This window comes from Siphateles boraxobius, unplaced genomic scaffold (genome assembly GCF_051911475.1).
Source record: "Siphateles boraxobius isolate OS27281-9 unplaced genomic scaffold, OSU_SipBor_1 11, whole genome shotgun sequence".
Classification (NCBI taxonomy): Eukaryota; Metazoa; Chordata; class Actinopteri; order Cypriniformes; family Leuciscidae; genus Siphateles; species Siphateles boraxobius.
The window spans coordinates 17481960-17501485 of NW_027508711.1; the positions used below are offsets into that span (position 1 = coordinate 17481960).

At 38.5% G+C, this 19526-nt stretch overlaps 1 protein-coding gene across 7 annotated transcripts in view; it reads left to right on the forward strand.

The window, feature by feature from the left end:
- Positions 1-19526, forward strand: part of LOC143703835 (rho GTPase-activating protein 26-like) — a 494068-nt gene that overhangs the window by 52296 nt on the left and 422246 nt on the right. For all 7 annotated transcript variants that reach the window (XM_077197339.1, XM_077197298.1, XM_077197307.1 and 4 more), the window contains exons 4-14: positions 2461-2532; positions 3704-3805; positions 3958-4068; positions 4477-4581; positions 5910-6039; positions 6899-6999; positions 10105-10199; positions 15006-15084; positions 15937-15973; positions 16150-16215; positions 16866-16940. In XM_077197339.1, the coding sequence (XP_077053454.1) occupies positions 2461-2532; positions 3704-3805; positions 3958-4068; positions 4477-4581; positions 5910-6039; positions 6899-6999; positions 10105-10199; positions 15006-15084; positions 15937-15973; positions 16150-16215; positions 16866-16940 (973 nt within the window). The remainder of the gene's footprint in view (positions 1-2460; positions 2533-3703; positions 3806-3957; positions 4069-4476; positions 4582-5909; positions 6040-6898; positions 7000-10104; positions 10200-15005; positions 15085-15936; positions 15974-16149; positions 16216-16865; positions 16941-19526) is intronic.

The following is a 19526-nucleotide window of genomic DNA, read 5'->3' on the forward strand; positions in this document are numbered from 1 at the left end:
AGACTGTGCCGATGCGCGCGTCCGCGGCCAGGAACGTCGCGTCCACACTCTAAAAATAGCTCACCGAAAGTTCTAATGAGCAGGTATCGCTCCCTGTGAATGTCCTGACGCGCGCACACACGACGCACAGAATCCAGTTCTCTTTCGTTTCGCGCTTGAATAATAACACACACATTTATGCCAAAATGTCCGTTTTGTCAATTGTATCCTCACAAGAACAGTCTAAATGAGTTAAATAAAATCTTAAATGAAAGTTAAGAGTAGCCAAATGAGAAAATTAAATGCGTAAGATCCTCTCATCAGTGACAGATCTTAAAGGGACAGCAGCCAATTCTGTCTGTCAGTAAAGTTAACCAAAGAACAAAGGGGAACAGAGCAAATTACTCACTGATCGTGTCTAAAGAACGTGTGTAGCTTTAATAGGGATTAATCTATATTTAATTTATAATTTAAGCAGTTCAGACTATTTGATAACCTTATTCAATTTCTGTATATTTCAGTTTTATTTACACACAAAACATTAATGGTGAACATTTTTGACTTTATAAAATGATTATCTCAAGTCTTGAAAAAAGTAAGACATTTTTGTTATACATAGTTTAGTAGCCTACTTTTATTTTTGGCAGAATTTATCATTATAATCAACTTAATTATTTCCTGGATTTAGTAACACCATAGTCCCTAAATTTATGTAAATGCAGGAAATGGGATTTAAATCGGAAAAAAAATCCCCCATTTAGTGTACCAAATGTTGCACAAATGTTATGGCAAATGTAAATTTAAAAACAGAAATGCATATTGCATACTGAATATTGCTACCCATATGCTTTCATAGTCTTGTAGCAGGTATTGAGAAGAGAATATTATTGTTATGATGGGTTATTTCATTGCTTCATGTAGTTTGTTATGGTGCAGTAGCGAAAGACTCCAGCAGATTTCATAGACTTGGCAAATTCATTTTTCAAAAGATTGTAGGAACAGACATCTGTTATGGGCGTTCTTGGCAGTTTTTCTGAGGCTTTTATATTGTTCATATCGATATCGGAATTATATCGTATCGACCGAAATTAAGAAATATATCGTGATATAAAATTTGGCCATATCGTCCAGCCCTAGTCTGAAAGAATATGTCATATACACCTGGGATGGCTTCAGGGTGAGTAAATCATGGGCTAATTTTCATTTTCGAGTGAACTATCCCTTTAAGTCAGGGTTTCCCGAAATGGGGTTTGTGTAGGAACTGCAGGGAGTTTAATGAAAAGCTAATAATTAAATAAATCATAAAAATTAAAAATTAAAATAAATAACTGTAAAATAATTTAAAAAGTGTTTAAAAGGCAAAAGCCTTCCAAAGACAGTGGAGGTTAAATGAACTACTGAGTGATAATTCAAATAATATCACAGTGTTCATCAGAAGTTGTACAGATATTCAATGTTGCAATGCTGAGAAAAAGAAGAATTTCATTGATTCATTCATTCAATGAAGGAGAATCAAATAAATTATAAATGCTTTTCTGCCATTGTATGAATAAAATGTAAATTTATTATTTAAATTTAAGTCTGATTACGAGTATTTAAAACAATCTAATTACAAGTACTTATTTTTTGGAATCTGATTATGTAATCCAGATAACATGTAATCAGTTACTACCCAGAACTGGTCACGCACTTTTAAATTTACAGAAAATATCTGTTATTTTTTCACATAACTAACACAAGTTCATTTGTTTCCTCATTTATTGCCTGCCACCCTCTCCCCATGGTGAGAGCAATCTGAAGTAAAGGTGCAGAGGCGTTGTGTGTGAACATGATGGATATTGTAGTTCTAGACTAAATGTTAGCATGCGTTTACTCATCTCACTCGCACAAAAAGAGATTCAGTATTCCTCAACATAAATAAAAACAGTGAAATGCAAGCTCAGATTATTACGCAAACCTGCAATAATTAAATATGTTAAATTTTACAAATATTTTTTTATGAATTTAATCTCACTTTGTTAACCTATGTCTTTGCTGCTGACTTTTGATGATCCAATTCATACCATACGAATAAGCAAAAATGACTAGGAAAACATAGTGGTCCAGAATGACAGCACATCTGAAAGGTTTGTTTGAACTGCGCCCTCTACTGTACAGGAGTGAATGTGCATTTCCTTCAGCCTGAGGCTTATTCATCCCACTTTTGGTGTCAAATGGCACACTTCATGTGGACTCGTGGCCTAAATTGTACGTGAAAAAAAAAAAATCATTATTAAAAAAACAAACAAGCAATTGATTAAAATGAATTACTAAAACAAACTATATGGCCATATAATACCCGTCCTTTCAATGAAGAAAATGATTGAGTGTGCATTTTCAGGCCTGTCACATCATGATGCCATGATGGTGAGTAAATGTTGACTGAAATGCCAGTTTTGTATGTAAGTAATGAAAGGACCTCTGCGACTTGTGTCTCTTCAGATTGAAAATGCCAATGATGTGTTGATCTTGCCGCTGGAGCGCTTTAGGAAGGAGCAGATTGCAGCTGCAAAGGTGAGAGTTCCTGTTCAAACCACTTTATGCTGTTATGGTATTCACAGGCTTATTGTGTTTCTGAACTCCCGCCATCACATAACAGTTTAATTATCAATGCCATTGAAGAAGTACCCTGTTCAAAGGCAAATGTGTCACTTATGATTAATGTTACAGAGTCAACACGTGGAGATTCCATGTTGGCCGTAAGCAGTGTTTCTAAGAAACTGTCCTTAAACTTAACGTTTTAAACAGCACTGCCATCTGTTGGTTAGGTTGTGTAAGCATTTATTATAGTGTTCATGATGAAAATAAACAGATACAATTAATCTGCTTAATTTGATACATATAACAGTTTGTGCATTTCTCTTAAAAAAGTAAATAAATAAATAAAACTTTAAAAAGTACATTTATCCGAATACCAATGGTATACATTCAGGCCATAGTATAAGTATGCAAATTGGTTATTTTTGTCACTGTTTTGCCTGTGTTTCTAATCTAGTCCATCATTAGTTGTCATGGTTTCTGATTAGTTACACACCTGTTTCTTGTTCTGTTGATCATTCCCTCTGTGTATTTAAGCCTTCAGTTTTCTCAGTTCTGTGTTCCGTTTTAATTGTTTATGTGTTGTGTTTTTTAAAGACTATTTCATGGTTCATTCTCACACATCTCTCTTGTGTATTTACTACACGCTCATCAGTGAAAAAAGCATTTAAAGGGAGTATTAAAACATAATGATTGAAAATGTACTTTAAGTAAACCTTTTAATTTCATAAAAAATCATGAAATTACTCTCTTTAAGCACTCTTTAGTGGTCTTTTATTTATTTAATTTTGTATAATACTATACTTTAAATATTTAAAGCACACTATAAGTGCACATTCGGTACAATTACGCGCACTTCTTTTTCACAAGGGTTGGAGAACAGAGACATTTAGGTTATCTGTCTAATCACAGTCAAGGGACAAGCGAAACAGCCTGAGAACTTCAGCATCCAGCCCAAACGTCCTGCTTGATATAGTTTAATTAAAGTGAATGCATGCACTTCAAACAGAAATGACTTAACTGATTTCAAAATGTAAAATATATTCAATTTAAATACAGTGCATACATTCAAGTCTACGCATGTAGTCTAACTGTATAGCTGTTGTCTGTTTGAGTTGACTCAAGAGTTTGCATTTTTATCCCAAAGGAGGCCAAAAAGAAATATGATAAAGAGACAGAGAAGTATTGTACAGTGTTGGAGAAACATCTCAGCCTGTCTGCCAAGAAGAAGGAAGCACACCTTCATGAAGTATGTACTGCTCTCAATGCCAATCTATGTATACTGAAATGACCTTTTTGCATACGGTTAAGGGAGTAAAAGCCACAACCTCCCAATTTGATTTCATGTGGATTTGTTCACTTGTGTATTCTGTGTGATTTTCTAAACACATTTCCCCACAGGCGGATAACCAGGTGGACCACGTGAGGCAGCACTTCTATGAGGTCTCACTGGAATATGTCTTCAAAGTGCAGGAAGTTCAGGAAAGGAAAATGTTTGATTTTGTGGAGCCGGTAAAACATTTTATTGCAGTGGTTCTTCAAAAATACAATAGCACTGCCAAAAACATGGTATCCCATCCCAGCAAACATTTGGACATTTAATGACCATTGAAAAGACGTCCCTCCGACACGTCACGTCATGGTTGAAAAATAGTTCCAAAATGAAAGTTGAACGGACGTCTTTGACGTTATCTGTTCTTTGTTACATATTTTTACTGATTTATGCCGTCCTACTCCGACTATTTTTGGATAGGGACACGACGTTGCCGTCGGACCGATGTTCGCTGGGATGGTACTGTCTGTTACTTTTTTGTTAGTAAAGCTCTCAAATTTGCTAAATATAATTGCAATTATACATCTTTAAATTATATTGTATTTCCTTTTCACAACAGCTGCTTTCCTCTTTGTTGTTGTGTGTAGTTGCTGGCTTTTCTACAGGGTCTATTTACATATTATCATCATGGGTACGAACTGGCCAAAGACTTCAACCATTTCAAGACAGACCTCACTATCAGCATTCAAAATGTGAGTCCATATCTTACAACAAATCCTCACAGATGTTGATATTACACATTTTTTAAAAAGCTGAATTTGTTCAGTTTATTGCTTTAGTACATTCAAATTCTGTCAGTAATTATTCGCCCTCATGTCGTTCCAAACCCGTAAGATTTTGTTTCATCTTCGGAACACAACTGAAGATATTTTTAATGAAATCTGAGAGATTTCCGTTCCTCCATTGACAGCTACGCAACTACCATTTTGACACTTCAAAAAGTTCTTAATGAGATTGTAAAACTAATCCATATGAATTGAGCGGTTTAGTCCAAATTTTCAACATTTGAAAATATTGAATTTAGGCTTTTATTCACATATAAACATTGATCAACTCACACATCAGTTGTGGTAAACGGAAGCTCAAGCATGTTTGCTTGACGTGTGAGAACCAATGAGGTTCATTCTCGTGTTACACAGCACGTTTGAGCTTCCACAAGAACCAATGAGGTTCATTCTCGTGTTACGCAGCACGTTTGAGCTTCCACAAGAACCAATGAGGTTCATTCTCGTGTTACGCAGCACGTTTGAGCTTCCGCAAGAACCAATGAGGTTCATTCTCATGTTACGCAGCACGTTTGAGCTTCTATAAGAACCAATGAGGTTCATTCTCGTGTTACGCTTCAGCAAGATGTTTGTTCTCATGCGTTAAGCTGGTTCGGTTGAGCTTCTGTTTATGTTCGCTAATCAATGTTTATATGTGAATAAAAGCCTAAATTCAATCTGTTCATGATATAAAGCGATCAAGTCTCTTCAGAAAATTTGTACTAAAGCACTCAATTGATATGGATTATTTTTACGATCTCCTCGAAAACCTTTTGGAGTATCAAAGTGTTAGTTGCGTAGCTGTCAATGGAGGGACAGAAAGCTCTCAGATCTTCATTTGTGTTCCGAAGATGAACGAAAGTCTTATGGGTTTGGAGCGGCATGGGGGTGAGAAATAATGATGGAATTTTCATTTTTGGGTGAACTATCCCTTTAATAATTTGCAAATGAGAATCATCACCATGTCATGTTCTGTTAAGTCCATTGGGATGAGTTTATGTTCACTGAACAGGATATCAACATGACTCCTGATCCCTGATGGGAGCAGTCAATGTCCTTTTGCCAAAATATAAATTACAACTATGATAAAACTAGCCACTTCACAATGAGCCTGGTCAGATATGTGATATATTTAAGCAGTAGAGTAGATTAATGTAGGAATTTGGGATTTGTAATGTAAGAACAAGCATTCTCGAATCGTCATACAGTATCTGTTGAAGCATTCACCTTCTTAAATTGTCTTGGTGGTCTTTCAGACCCGGAACCGGTTTGGGAGTACACGTTCAGAGGTGGAATGTTTGATGAAGAAGATGAAGGAAAACCCACACGAACACAAGAGCATCAGTCCGCACACAATGCAGGGATATCTGTTTGTGCAGGAGAAACGTAAGTTGAAAAGTGTGGAGCTTCTCTCTTATTTCTAAGACACAACTGATCACACTGACTTGTGGCCTCTTTAGAAGTTAGTGTGATTTTATTTTTAATTGAGTTAATCAACTAATCAACTACACTATACCCACAATACTAAATGGCGACCCAACATTCAGAGACGTTTGCATGGACACAGAAATAGTGGTGAAACAGCTCTACCATGAAGCATTGCTAATGACGTCATTGAACATCATTGATCTCTCTGCATTCTCAAACTACTTGTGCGTTTGTGTATATGTAATATCAAAAATGTATTTATCAAAGACTCTAATTCAGTTGTTTTATATTGCAGGCAACTGTTGCTATTTTATATGATGTTTCACTATTCACAGAGCTTTGTTGCAACCCAGGCAATGAAAAATATGTGCCTGTGGTGTCATTTTTGTAAAAATATCACATTGTTTTTTGCATGGTTCGTGGCAGTTGCAAAGTGAAATGTTCTGAAACAAATAAATATAACTGTGCCGACATTTTATGCACTTATTGTGCCAGTTTAAATGAAATGTGATCTTGATGATCTTGAATAATGTCTTTTCTTGTTTTTGTGAAATAATGTAAAATGCATATTTTCAATTAAAATAATACAATTCAAGGATTTAGAGGTAAATAAAATAAAAATCACACATAAATATCAAAGAGTACTATTTTATCATAATAGACTGATATTAAGATATCTGGACAAAAAAAAAAAAAGTAGTGTAATAAGTCTGTTTTGTTACACTCTGGGGAGGAGAGCTTCGTGATCCACCATACTGTATCTTGTGCTCTAACTGTGTATTTTTCTCATGTGGCTCCCTGCATTTTACCCAATCAGGTTCCTTCGTGTCCACGTGGGTGAAGTATTACTGCTCCTATCACCGAGAGCCCAAACGCATGACCTTGATGCTGTTCGATCAGAAGTCTGGGGGCAAAATTGTAAGTTGTTCTCTCTCTCTCTCTCACACACACACACACACACACTCTCTCACATACAAACCCTCTCGCACCCTTTCACTCAGCTGCAAGTGTAACCTTTGGAATGGAGAGTGGATTCTGGCACCGGCCACGTGCTTGTTCCCCATGCTGGCACTGACACGACTCTTATCCTGCACAGAAAGCTGTGTATCGCATGGTTGAGCTGGCACTAGTGTCTGCACCTGGCTCTGTGCCCGTCCCACTCTCCACAGCCACACACACAGGGTCAATAGCACGAATCTCACACCAGCGACTGCGTACGGCCTGATTACATTCTGACCACTCACAACCAAACTAAACACACAAGCCTGCCAACCGCAAGAGAAAAGCAAACAGAAAACGTGTTTTATTCTGAATATAAATTCAATTCAGAACCACAATATTTCTTGATTTGTATGGTTTGTTATTGCTGACATATTTGCTTAGAAATGCACGAAATTCTCCTACATTCCATTGAAAGGTTTTCCCCGGTTGCAATGAAAACCCCTTCAGTTGAATAAAGGCAAATTGCAGAGTTAAAAAATTGCTTTCGATTCTTGAGTTGGTATTTGAATTGCTGTCACCCACTGGTGTTTCCAGTGGAATGGCAAAAAAGAGCAATTTACCGAATTGTAATTTTAAACAATTCAACAACAGAGGAATTGCATGAGTCCAACACGTATAGCTGCACGATTAATCATTAAAACATAACACTACGTGGCGACAAGTGACATTCAATCATTCATTCAAAAGATTCATTAAAGGTACACTGTAGTTTTTTAAGTATTTTATTAGCTAAAATCAATGTCTTTATTCATAAATATGTCCTCATTGATGTAAAATTACCTCTGCCAATGATCTAAGCAAAGAATTTCTTATCTTTATTTACATTGGACGGGTAAGTCCAAGGAGTCTGCCATGTCGTTCCGCCATTTTGAAAAACTATAATAGCAGAGAGGGACAAAAAGCACTAGGCTACCTCGACGCGTTTCAACAACGCGTTTTCGTTCAAAGCCAGCGTCACGTGACTGAAACCAGCTGAAACGGACAAGGAGATTAGTGAGAGGCGCTTGTCACTGTCCCGGCAAATTTGAAAGGCTGCACTGCACGGTACTTCATAATGCAGGATCATACTTATGCATTACCTAAGCCACAGGAGAAGGAATCCTCATCGCCAAAAAAAACGGAAAATTTAATTTAAAAGGAAACGTGACCGGCGATTTCAAAAACGAGGGTAAATATCGGGATAGCTTTTCCCAGACATGTTGTCATAGCTTCTTGGTACATAACGGCTACCGTAGTTTCAACACGCATTTGAAAAAGCAAGGCACTAGAGAGCATCATTCATTTGAAAGCAAAATACAATTTGACCGCTAGATGGGAGAAATTCCTACACAGTGTACCTTTAAAAAATTATGATTCATCCAGTAATGAAACAATTGAAGTATTAATGAATCATTGAATCATTCATTCAATTTGAGTTTTAAATATAATTATTTCAAATGAATTCTTTCATCCTAACCGTGTTGAGCTGTATAACAATGATTCGTTTTCTGTCGATAAACGTATCCAAACAGTTACTCACTTAATAAAACTCATATTAAAGCGTCTTTTGGTGTTTCTGAAGAGGGTAATGTGGATATGACATCACTGACAGGCAACAGGCCGTTACACTGGTTAAAATAGCTTGATTTCTCTGGATTTAAACACTGTTGAAACATTTGGGTTAATGTAAGTACACAAGTCAACAAAATATATAACATTGTTCTAGTGCTGTAACGTGTAGTTACTTTTTTTTCAAGTTTCATTCTATTTTAATTCTACTTTTCTTTCAAGTCATATTTGAATTAGAATCATGTTTGCGGTCTCAGTTCAGTACAGCCAAATTCAGTACACATTACAGAAGCTTGTGTAGCCACTTCACACAAACACCAATTCTTAATAGAATTAAAATATAGATTTTTTTAATTAATGTACATTAAATATTCCTATATGTATATTCCAGTATTTTTTTCTAGTTTTTAAACCTAATGTTTCACATCTACGAAACCAGTTGACTGCCTGTCCGCTCATCTTCAACATATTTGGCATGATATTTTAGTGAGCTATATATGGATAATATTAATGAAAATTTAGTTTTAGAAGAGGTCACATCTGGCAAAAAACAAAACAAAAAAAAACATATATTGAATTAGACAAATGTGATGAGTTAAAAATATTACTTTACACAGATAAAGGTAAGCAAGGTTTTGCTAAGCTAGTTACTAGGGTGTTCTGTGGCTTCTTACTAGTCCAAGTCAAGTATATTCGTAATACAAATTGTTAGTGTTATCAATTCCAGTAGTGATAGCACACTGCAGCTCAACAAGGCACACAATATGATAAATCATGTTTGCAGCACAAATGGTGTGGTTGAATTATGGACCAAAATTGAATTCTTCAGGTTAAGGGTTCAAATACTAATGCCTCCCATAGGAAACATTATTTAATAACCTAGACTATTCCTTAACACATGACTTTATCCCTAATTGTGCACTTAAAGTCTTGCACACTTATTGTAGACTAGACTGCATAGTGTCCCATTTGTCATTTTTAGTTTCAGATGAGTGCTAACATGATCTCAGTTTGTTTAGTCTGGAATCGTTATGCTAGCTTTACCTTATCACCTTTTCTGGTATGACAAGAGAGAAAGAAAACTAGAGAGAGGTCACTCATTAGAGTGGATTGATAGAAACAATTAGACTGTAAGTGGAGAGGTCACTGAAAAAAGAGAACTTCAGCGCTCTGGTAATGAACTCCAGTGGCATGTGTGTAATGTGTTGTCAGTCGGTAAAGGAGTTGTGAAGTGTTGAAATAAAAATAGCTCACCACATTTGAACACCCATTCCTTGGCCAGACTTTGCAAGAAGATATGGAGTAACCTGACACTTTATCACACATTTATATAATCATTTATGTGATGACAGTGTAGTCTGTAAATATAGAACATATGGTCACATTTTCCTTTCAGCTGTCCAGACTCACGTAAAAATCTGTCAAATAGTGAGAATTTGGTGCCTATATTTAACCTTATGTTTCTTTTTTCAGGGAGATGAGGAAAGCTTTACGCTCAAATCTTGCACCAGAAGGAAAACAGACTCCATTGAGAAGAGGTTCTGCTTTGACATTGAAGCCGTGGACCGGTGAGTTGACGGCCCGCATACCCGCCACCAGATGGCGCTTTAGTCCACATAACATCCAGCAGGAGTCACACTTCCTGGCTGCTACTCGGGAAAGGGGGTGGAGATTTCAACTAGGTCTGCCAGGCATAAAAAGAGTACACTGCAGATAGCTTCAACCTGTCATAACTGTTGCAGTATCTAGGAATGGAGAGCTAAAGTGGTCATCTCATGGGTTGAGGGTAGGAGAAAGCAGGCGATTACTTTAGGCCAAAATGTCCTCAGCCCTTCTCAGAATGGTGATACAATGTTGGACTGTTAGGTAGTAGCCTGCACCACACTTTGCACACTGCAAAAATATATATTTTTTGATATTTTAGTCTTGTTTTACCAGCAAAATTGTGTCCGAAAAAAAGATTTATTACCACAGAATATATATCTTGTTTTTCTTTCCCCACTAAGATTCCAGTATATACCTTATTATATTTGCGTTTAAATGCACAGTATGTAATATTGACAGCTAGTGGTTAAAATGTGTAATGCGGTAAAAAAAAATATTTGAGACTTGTTGTTTCCCCCACCTCCTCCTCAGACTCGACGCTCACGCAACAGGAGCGAGTGCAATTGACAATGGAAAGCGACGAGCCATACAACACTGTATATTTATCTCCATTTGAATGTGTTTTAATATGCCTTTTGTCATTGAGCGGTAACACTTTACAATAAGGTTTCATTAGTTAACTACTTTAGTTAACATTAACTAAGAATGGACTGCACTTCTACAGCAGGGCTCTCAAGTGTCACGCATTGAGCGTGACAGTCACTCATTTCGGTCTTTTGTCATGCACTCCCGCCACACATTGTATTTCTCACGCGGAAAAAATATTTATAATATATTTAATATGCCGTAGCGACCAAAATTTCTCTGGCCGCGCCGCTCTCACTATGGAACCGGCAGGAATCAAGCGCGTCTCCCCTGGAGTTCTTAGTCGAGCCCACCACTTATCAGCCAATCAGAAAAAAGAAAGGTGTTACACAATAGCCAATCAGAAAATAGCACTATTGTATCTGGGTAAGATTTAACGCAACAACCAATGAAAAAAAAGCATATCCTGGAATTGTTCATGTGATTCTGCTACAACATCTTCCAAAAGTTTCATTAGCCCAAAGAGGAAACCACTGGAGCTCCAAGCATCACTTTGAGCACAGAGTAACTCATTATCTCCTGTTTTAATGCCACAACAAATTCACAACTTCTTTGACACAAACAATGACAACTTGACTACTGTTAGAGAATGTTTCCCGGATAATTAGCATCAGTTTTTCATTAGTGTCTGTAACTTAGCCTGTTCAATGACAACACCTGCTCAGAACAAGTAGTCTAGGCCTAGTCATATTTTCGTTATCACACGATGACTGACATATTGTCATGAAACAACCCCATTCCCACGACCCATAATAAATACTGCAACGGCAGTTCTGAAATGAAAACTGGGTCCAGCGCTAGCAAGGTGTACCTAATAAAGTGGCAAGTGAGTGTATGTCTGAATTCACTAGTTTTTCTTACTGTGGCCATTTAGTAAGCAAAAAATGTCACACACAGTGTGTATATTACAGTAATGCCTTTTCCGTCTATGTTACCTAATGATTCAGCACAGTGTCAATGTGTCATGATGAACATGATTTCCAGTTTTCCATCTTCTCTTTCCACACTGACTGCTATTGTCAGATGGTGTAAAAAAAGAAAAAAAAAACATATTACTATAGCAAACGATTTAGCTATCACAGATATTGACAACATTATTTGGATCAGAGTTCAGGATTTGCGAAATAAGAGTATGAACAAGTTATTTTACCAAGCGAAAACCTTTCTCTAATTCAGCACACAACGGTCCTGTAGAGCCCCTGCTCATCAATACCTGTTATAGCAAACATCTCGGATACGTATGTAACCCTCGTTCCCTGAGACGTTACATCAGACATCGTCCGGCCGAGGGCTTTTGCTGTGACTTTATCACGGTTCCTACATCAACCGGCGGCTCGCCGGCACACGACACGGTGAGGAGTGGGAGGTCCACTGGGATTTTGCCCGGCGGATCAACTCTCGCTGAGATCCTCGATCCCTCAAAGTGTCAAGCAGCGGCTGGTCAACAGCAGAGGGGAATCGAACTTTCCGGATTAAGAATTGAGTCGTGGTTATGTGAAAACATGAACCACCCATAAACGGTGCCTCAGCGCGCTTGTGGCAAGGCATGTGAGACAGCGACCGTGGCCGTCAGATAAGGACAGGAACGACTGCATCCAGAAACGCACGGGTGGAATAACATCTTTAAAAAGATGTGTTTGCTCTTTCAGGGACATAAGCTCTTTTAGTGCTGAAGCACACTGGGGAAACGGCCGCAGAACAGCTTACAGGAATTAGTGCAAGTGTGCAAGGAAAGCTCTTTTAGGGTGTCATTGAAACAGCAGGAAATGCTCTTGAAGATCGCTACCAACACTGATAAGCAGAGCTTCTTCCTGACTCATAGTAAATCACTTGATCACTCAAACAAGTGCTCGGCTCCGAAGTGAAAAGCTGAAATGCGAGCAAACCCTCTTCCGTATTCATGCGCGCTGCAGGCGCGGCTTGCGAATCGAATATCGTATGGCAACGTGCATTGGCTCGTTGAGTTTACACTCGAAGGTGATTGGGCTCTCAGGCGAGATCCCATTTCGTCAGTCGTTCTGACGTAATGTTGAACGGGATTGACTGAAAGAGAACCACAGACTTTCACATGTGCTGGTCACTCTCTGACCTTTATTTCTGAAGAAATATGGCTGTACCTAGCATACAAGTAAAAGCCAGTGTACTGTGCCGTGTGTTGGAAAACCTCTTAATATTTCAGTATGGCAGCTCTATCAGTAAATCAGTAGCACACACTCACACACCATTAACCCCTGTGACAACTGAAGGTAAGGCCATGTCGGGTCAGGCAGAGTGATGGTAATAGAACTGCGCTTTTTAAATGAGTTTGTGGACAGAAGCCACTGATAGATTTACAATGTGTTAGTGCACTGGTGGTGTGGAAAAACGATGATATTTTGTGTATGTGATGTTCAATTTTTTTATTGGCTAAGCCGACATATGGGAAGGTGTTTGGATAGTGTTTTTGTGGGTTTGCAATCAGAAAAACAGGATTTTGTAAAATTGCAATGTGATTTGTTTAAAATATATTTGTGAGTCTTTATATATATATAGTTTCTTCAACTATGAATGCTTTTGTCCTTGTTAAAAAAAAGTACCCTTTAGCATACGTTTAAAAAGTTTATTACAGAAATAATATACTTTAAAAGAATATACTTGTGCCTTTTTGACCCATTTACCGTAAGTAGGACTTAAGTACATATTTATATGCAATTTAATACTTGGATAATGTACTGTCAAATATACTGACAAAAATATAAAACTTGTATGTCATGTATTTAAATATATTTGCGATTTCAAAATTTTGAATGATGCAGTTATAATTTACTACATTCAAATATATTTACTTCAAAAGGTACAGTAAGTGATTTCTGAGAAACGCTGTTGAAAATTTAAATCAACATTTAAACAAATCATTTTGCCAGTGTTTGCTAGATGTCTGTTCTGTTTGTGTGCTCAAAACATATTGTGTTTGTACTTTTACTAAGTCCTGGCTGTGTAAAAAAACGATCCACGGATCACCAAAACACTCTTGCAAGCAACACAGAGGTTGCTTTGTTTCTGCTCAATACGTGATTAACATTGGTTTTTGCCATGTTTCACAGAACCAAGATATGCTGTTGCATGCTGTCGTAGTTGTTGAATCGCAGCTGATTCATCCACTTTTGTGCCAGCTGTCTGAAGTGGTTAGTCATTGTCTGTGTTGCATATCGTACGATGAAGGGAGGGGTGTATTTCTTTTAGGTAGGGGTGTTTTTGTTCAGGTGTCGATTTCAAATATCAACAGTGTTTCTCAGAAATCGCTTACTGCACCTTTACCGCTGGCCGCTTTGAGTTTTCTTTCGCACTTAAACGGACAAAAACACACAAACGAATGCCAAAATTACCATTTGGTCGAGTGTCCTTGTAACCACAGTCTTAAATTAGTTAAATAAAGTCTTAAATGATCGTAAAGAGTTGTCAGGTCCGCGTGTGGCAGGTCTTAAAGTGACAGCAGCCTAATAAACCTGCTGCTCTGATGTCTGTCATTTATGTAAATCAAAGAACAAAAGGCAAAGAGAAAATCACTCACTGCTCTTGGCTGAATAACTTTTGTAGTTTTAATAAGGATTAATCTAATTTTTAAATGATAATGTATGCAGTGAAGACTGTGTTTGATAACTTTATATTATTATACTACATTTGGATATTAACTGTGAAATTATTACAACATAGAAATATATAAAAAACTGTATTGTTAGGTGTGATTAATCGTGCAATTCATTCATAATTTTTTTTTTTATCGCATGCATCAGAGGTGTGTGTGTGCATGCATGTGGACTGTACCCCGAGACAAAATGTCCCCACAATATATGACAATATCCGGGATATTTGTCCTTGTGGGGAAATTCTTTGGTCCCCATGAGGAAATCGCTTATAAATCATAAATGCAGAATGTTTTCTGTGATGGTTTAGGGATAAGGGATTGAATATACAGTTTGTACAGTATAAAAATCATTATGTCGATGGAAAGTCCCCATAAAACATGAAAATCCAACGTGTGTGTCTGTGTGTGTCTCTGTCTGTGTGTGTGTGTGTGTGTGTGCCTGTGTCTGTGGGTTGTACCCTTGTGCATGCGTACGTGTGGACATGTGTGCATGTTTCAGGCCTGGCGTGATCACCATGCAGGCGCTGTCAGAAGAAGACCGCAGACTCTGGATGGAAGCCATGGACGGAAGAGAACCGGTACTTTATCTGAGGGATCATAAATTTGTTTCGCTTTCAAATCTGATAGGCTTCATCTTAAGAGTGTTTCACATGCTTGGCACTGCCGTGCATCAGATAAAGTGAATTCTCATTTTGAATGCATATTCATGAGACTCATTGCACCTCATAAATAGGCATGTTAAGGCCTTTAGCCTGTGTTGTTGTTTTGTATCTGAATTCCCATACACTGGTTTAGTTAAATATTTGCTTCATAATTGAATCTGCAATGTATTGTAGAAAGTTTTAGGCTCTGTGTAATAATCTAGTGAGCTCCCTCGCTTGTCTGCTGTCTCTATAGACAGCTATGTTTAAGGGCAGCACGCTAACTTGATTAGAACCAGAATCAGTGACTGATGAAACACTCGTTAGGCAACATCTCGAATTGTGTTTATCACATAAAGAATAAACAACGTACAGGACAAAAAACTTCGGCAGTTGATTTTTATAGTTAACTGTTAGCATGCTGCTTAGCTAATTAGCATCAAAATTCATAGACCGCACGACTATTTGGTAAAATAGTTAACCATTTAAATTTTTATCAAATATTATTTGGTTTTGAATTAATTATACATTTGTAATCCATTTTGGAGTTGTCCGCCATATGAAGGCAGCTCACTAGGTTTTGAAACTGATAACGAATGACTCTTTCAGTATGGGGAAGCCTGATTTCAGAAGCACTAAGCAAAGATATTATACAAGTAAAATAGCGCAAATGAGGCGTCTGCATTGTGTGCTATGACGGCTCGTCTGGTAAAACAAAATTTTACTTGTTAAGTAGGAGATGTTTTTTGTGTTAACTGCCACAATCTTAACCACAATGTCTTCTCACAGGTGTACAACCTCAATCGGGATAGCCAGAATGAAGCCAGTAAGTATGGCGCCAGTTCAGTCATCTCAATTTGAAAATCATAATTCAATTGAATCACAGAATTGCACACTCTTATCATGTCATTTTCATGAACACTTGTATGTTTTATATTACTGTTTGTTTCACCATGAGGTTGTTCTGATGTTTTCTCTGTCCCAATGTACTTTCTATTCAAGTGGCCCAACTAGATGTCATCGGCTTCAACATTGTCACAAAATTCATCTATGCCGTAGAAACCAGAGGTACGCCTCATATTGTTTTTGTTTTCTTTTGTTCAGAAATAGAGTAACCGAAATCACATACTCTCTTGAGTAGTTAAGTAATTACTTCACGACCGCTAAAAAAGTATGTTCTATAAATAGCACGAGTGTGTGTAGTATGAATGTAATCCAGCTGAATTACATGTACCATGATGTCATACATCTCATGCTATCTTCATTTGATCTCGTTTTGCTCTCTATCATTGTTTCTGTTTGTCTGTCTTTCTCTGCTTTTTTTCCCACCCCTTCAGGGTGACGTTAGGCCCTTGTCCTCATATGAACTAGTTTTTTTCGGAGTGCTCCACCCCTCTCTTTCTGCCTTTCATATTCTCTCTTTTTTCCACCCCTCCCCTTGTTCATTCCTGTCTATGCGATTATCATTATCATGTGACCTACATGATACATCTGACCATGTCAGTTGCATCGCTTCACTCCCATTCACAAATTCTCTCCCGTGGCCTCATGGGATAGTAAAGTGTCCATCATATGCACACTTCAGAATCTCACTGGAAGTAGTAGGTCATCTGGGTACTTGTCGCCTACTCTTTCATGAGTACTGTGAATTCGGACTTACTTAAGTGTGCAATTTCAGATGCAGCCTTTGTCTGACAACCTTTGGTTTCCTATGACAGGTATTGATGAACAGGGACTGTACAGGATCGTTGGCGTCAACTCCAGAGTGCAGAAACTACTCGGCCTGGCCATGGGTGAGAATCAGCATTCTGCTGCTGGTCATTTTGCTTTAGTGAATTTAAGGAGATTAAAATGAAATGAAGTTCAGCCATAAATGTCACCTGTACAATTTCTTAGCCTTAACATTTTCAAGTAACACATTAGGCAGTTTTCACACATATACTGTGAAATTACCATTACTAGATTGTGTGCAGGACCTTTTCATAAATACCAATACATTTTCAGTATGAGAAGTTGTATCATAAATCATTAATCATAAATCATCAGATGTAAACATACGCAAAAACATGTTTTTGTGTGATCATCCCCTTATGCCTGTCACTCAGAAGTAAAAAAAACAATGTGTCTCATTCACTGATAATTGCGTACACTGTTCGTATTTATATGAACCTCTCACGAAAACTTTCCGCCTTATACACAACATATGCGTACGCAAATGAATTTGTTCTGAACCTCGTTCTAATGTTGATGAATTCAGAGGATTCTAAATAAGTGACCGTGTGCTCGAGGACAGTAATTTACATAAAACACACCCTGTCCATATAAGGCCTTTCCATACACCCCTTTTTTGAGAGGGGGTAAAATCTTTGCGTGGCAGGGGGAGCTGCCACTCGACCAGTCACAGAAATGCGCCTGCCACTGTGCGCCTGCCACTCGACCAGTCACGGATATATGCGCCCGCCACTCGACCAGTCACGGATATATGCGCCCGCCACTCGACCAGTCACAGATATATGCGCCCGCCACTCGACCAGTCACGGATATATGCGCCCGCCACACGACCAGTCACGGATATATGTGCCCGCCACACGACCAGTCACGGATATATGCACCCGCCACTCGACCAGTCACGGATATATGCGCCCGCCACTCGACCAGTCACGGATATATGCGCCCGCCACTCGACCAGTCACAGATATATGCGCCCGCCACTCGACCAGTCACGGATATATGCGCCCGCCACACAACCAGTCACGGATATATGCGCCCGCCACACGACCAGTCACGGATATATGCACCCGCCACTCGACCAGTCACGGATATATGCGCCTGCCACTCGACCAGTCACGGATATATGCGCCTGCCAGTCGACCAGTCACGGATATATGCACCCGCCACTCGACCAGTCACGGATATATGCGCCTGCCACTCGAAGTTACACAATATGTAATATATGTTTTTAAACCAAATGCAGCGCATATCCCCTGAAGCCAGCGGGAGCCAGAACGGTACGCACAATAGGTCAATATTCACCATTAACCAAACGCTTTTCGCCTGACTTACAACTATCTACCAGCTTTTTTTAATCCTGAGCACCAGTCTCGTGAGGCTTGCGCCTGCCTCAAAATCTCTCACTGTTTTAATATACAAGACAAACCCACAGACAGTGCAATGCTGATCTTATTTTACCTATTTCTCATCTGATCTTATATTTTATTCGCTCTTTTTATCCGTATATGGGAGTGCGCTCGTGGCTTTATTAAGCCTCGCGCCAGCCACACGATCTTTCACTGTTTACACCTATCAGACACTCCTAAAGATAGAGCACACAGACAAGTGCAATACAGATCTTATATACCTATTTCTCATCTGAACTTATATTTTATTCGCTCTTTTTATCCGTATATGGGAGTGCGCTCGTGGCTCTATTAATCGCGCCAGCCACACGATCTCTCACTGTTTACACCTATCAGACACTCCTAAAGATACACAAGAGCACACAGACAAGTGCAATACAGATCTTATTTACCTATTTCTCATCTGATCTTATATTTTATTCGCTCTTTTTATCCGTATATGGGAGTGCGCTCGTGGCTCTATTAAGCCTCGCGCCAGCCACACGATCTCTCACTGTTTACACCTATCAGACACTCCTAATGATAGAGCACACAGACAAGTGCAGTACAGATCTTATTTACCTATTTCTCATCTGATCTTATGTTTTATTCGTCTCTTTTTGCCCGTGATGAAGCGCGTCTCGATCCTGGCTCTTACATCACCAGCCACCAGATGTCTCACTGTTTTCATCTACCAGACACTCAGATTGATACACGAAAACACACAAACAGTGCAATCCTGCTCTTATTTACCCCTTTTCTCACCTTGTCATCTTATATTTTATTCGCTCTTTTTGCCCGTGATAGAGCGCGTCTCGATCGTGGCTCTTACTAAACTTCACCAGTCACCAGCCACCAGATCTCTCACTGTTTTCATCTACCAGACACTCGGATTAATACACGAAAACACACAGACAGTGCAATCCTGCTCTTTTTTACCTTAATGTCATCTTATCTAATATTTTATTTGCTCTTTTTGCCCGTGATAAAGCGCGTCTCGATCGTGGCTCTTACGTCACCAGCCACAAGATCGCTCACTGTTTTCAGACACTCGGATTGATACACTCGACATACAAACAGTGCAATCCTGCTCTTATTTACCTATTTGACCTCTTATCTTATTTTTTATTAGCTCCTTTGTCCCGTAATATGGAGCGCATCTCGTGGCGCGCCAGCCACAAGATCTCTACGTTACAGCGCCTGATACTCCGATTGACATATTCTGAAGGAGAATGTTTTTGACCACTCCATTAAATTTTGTTT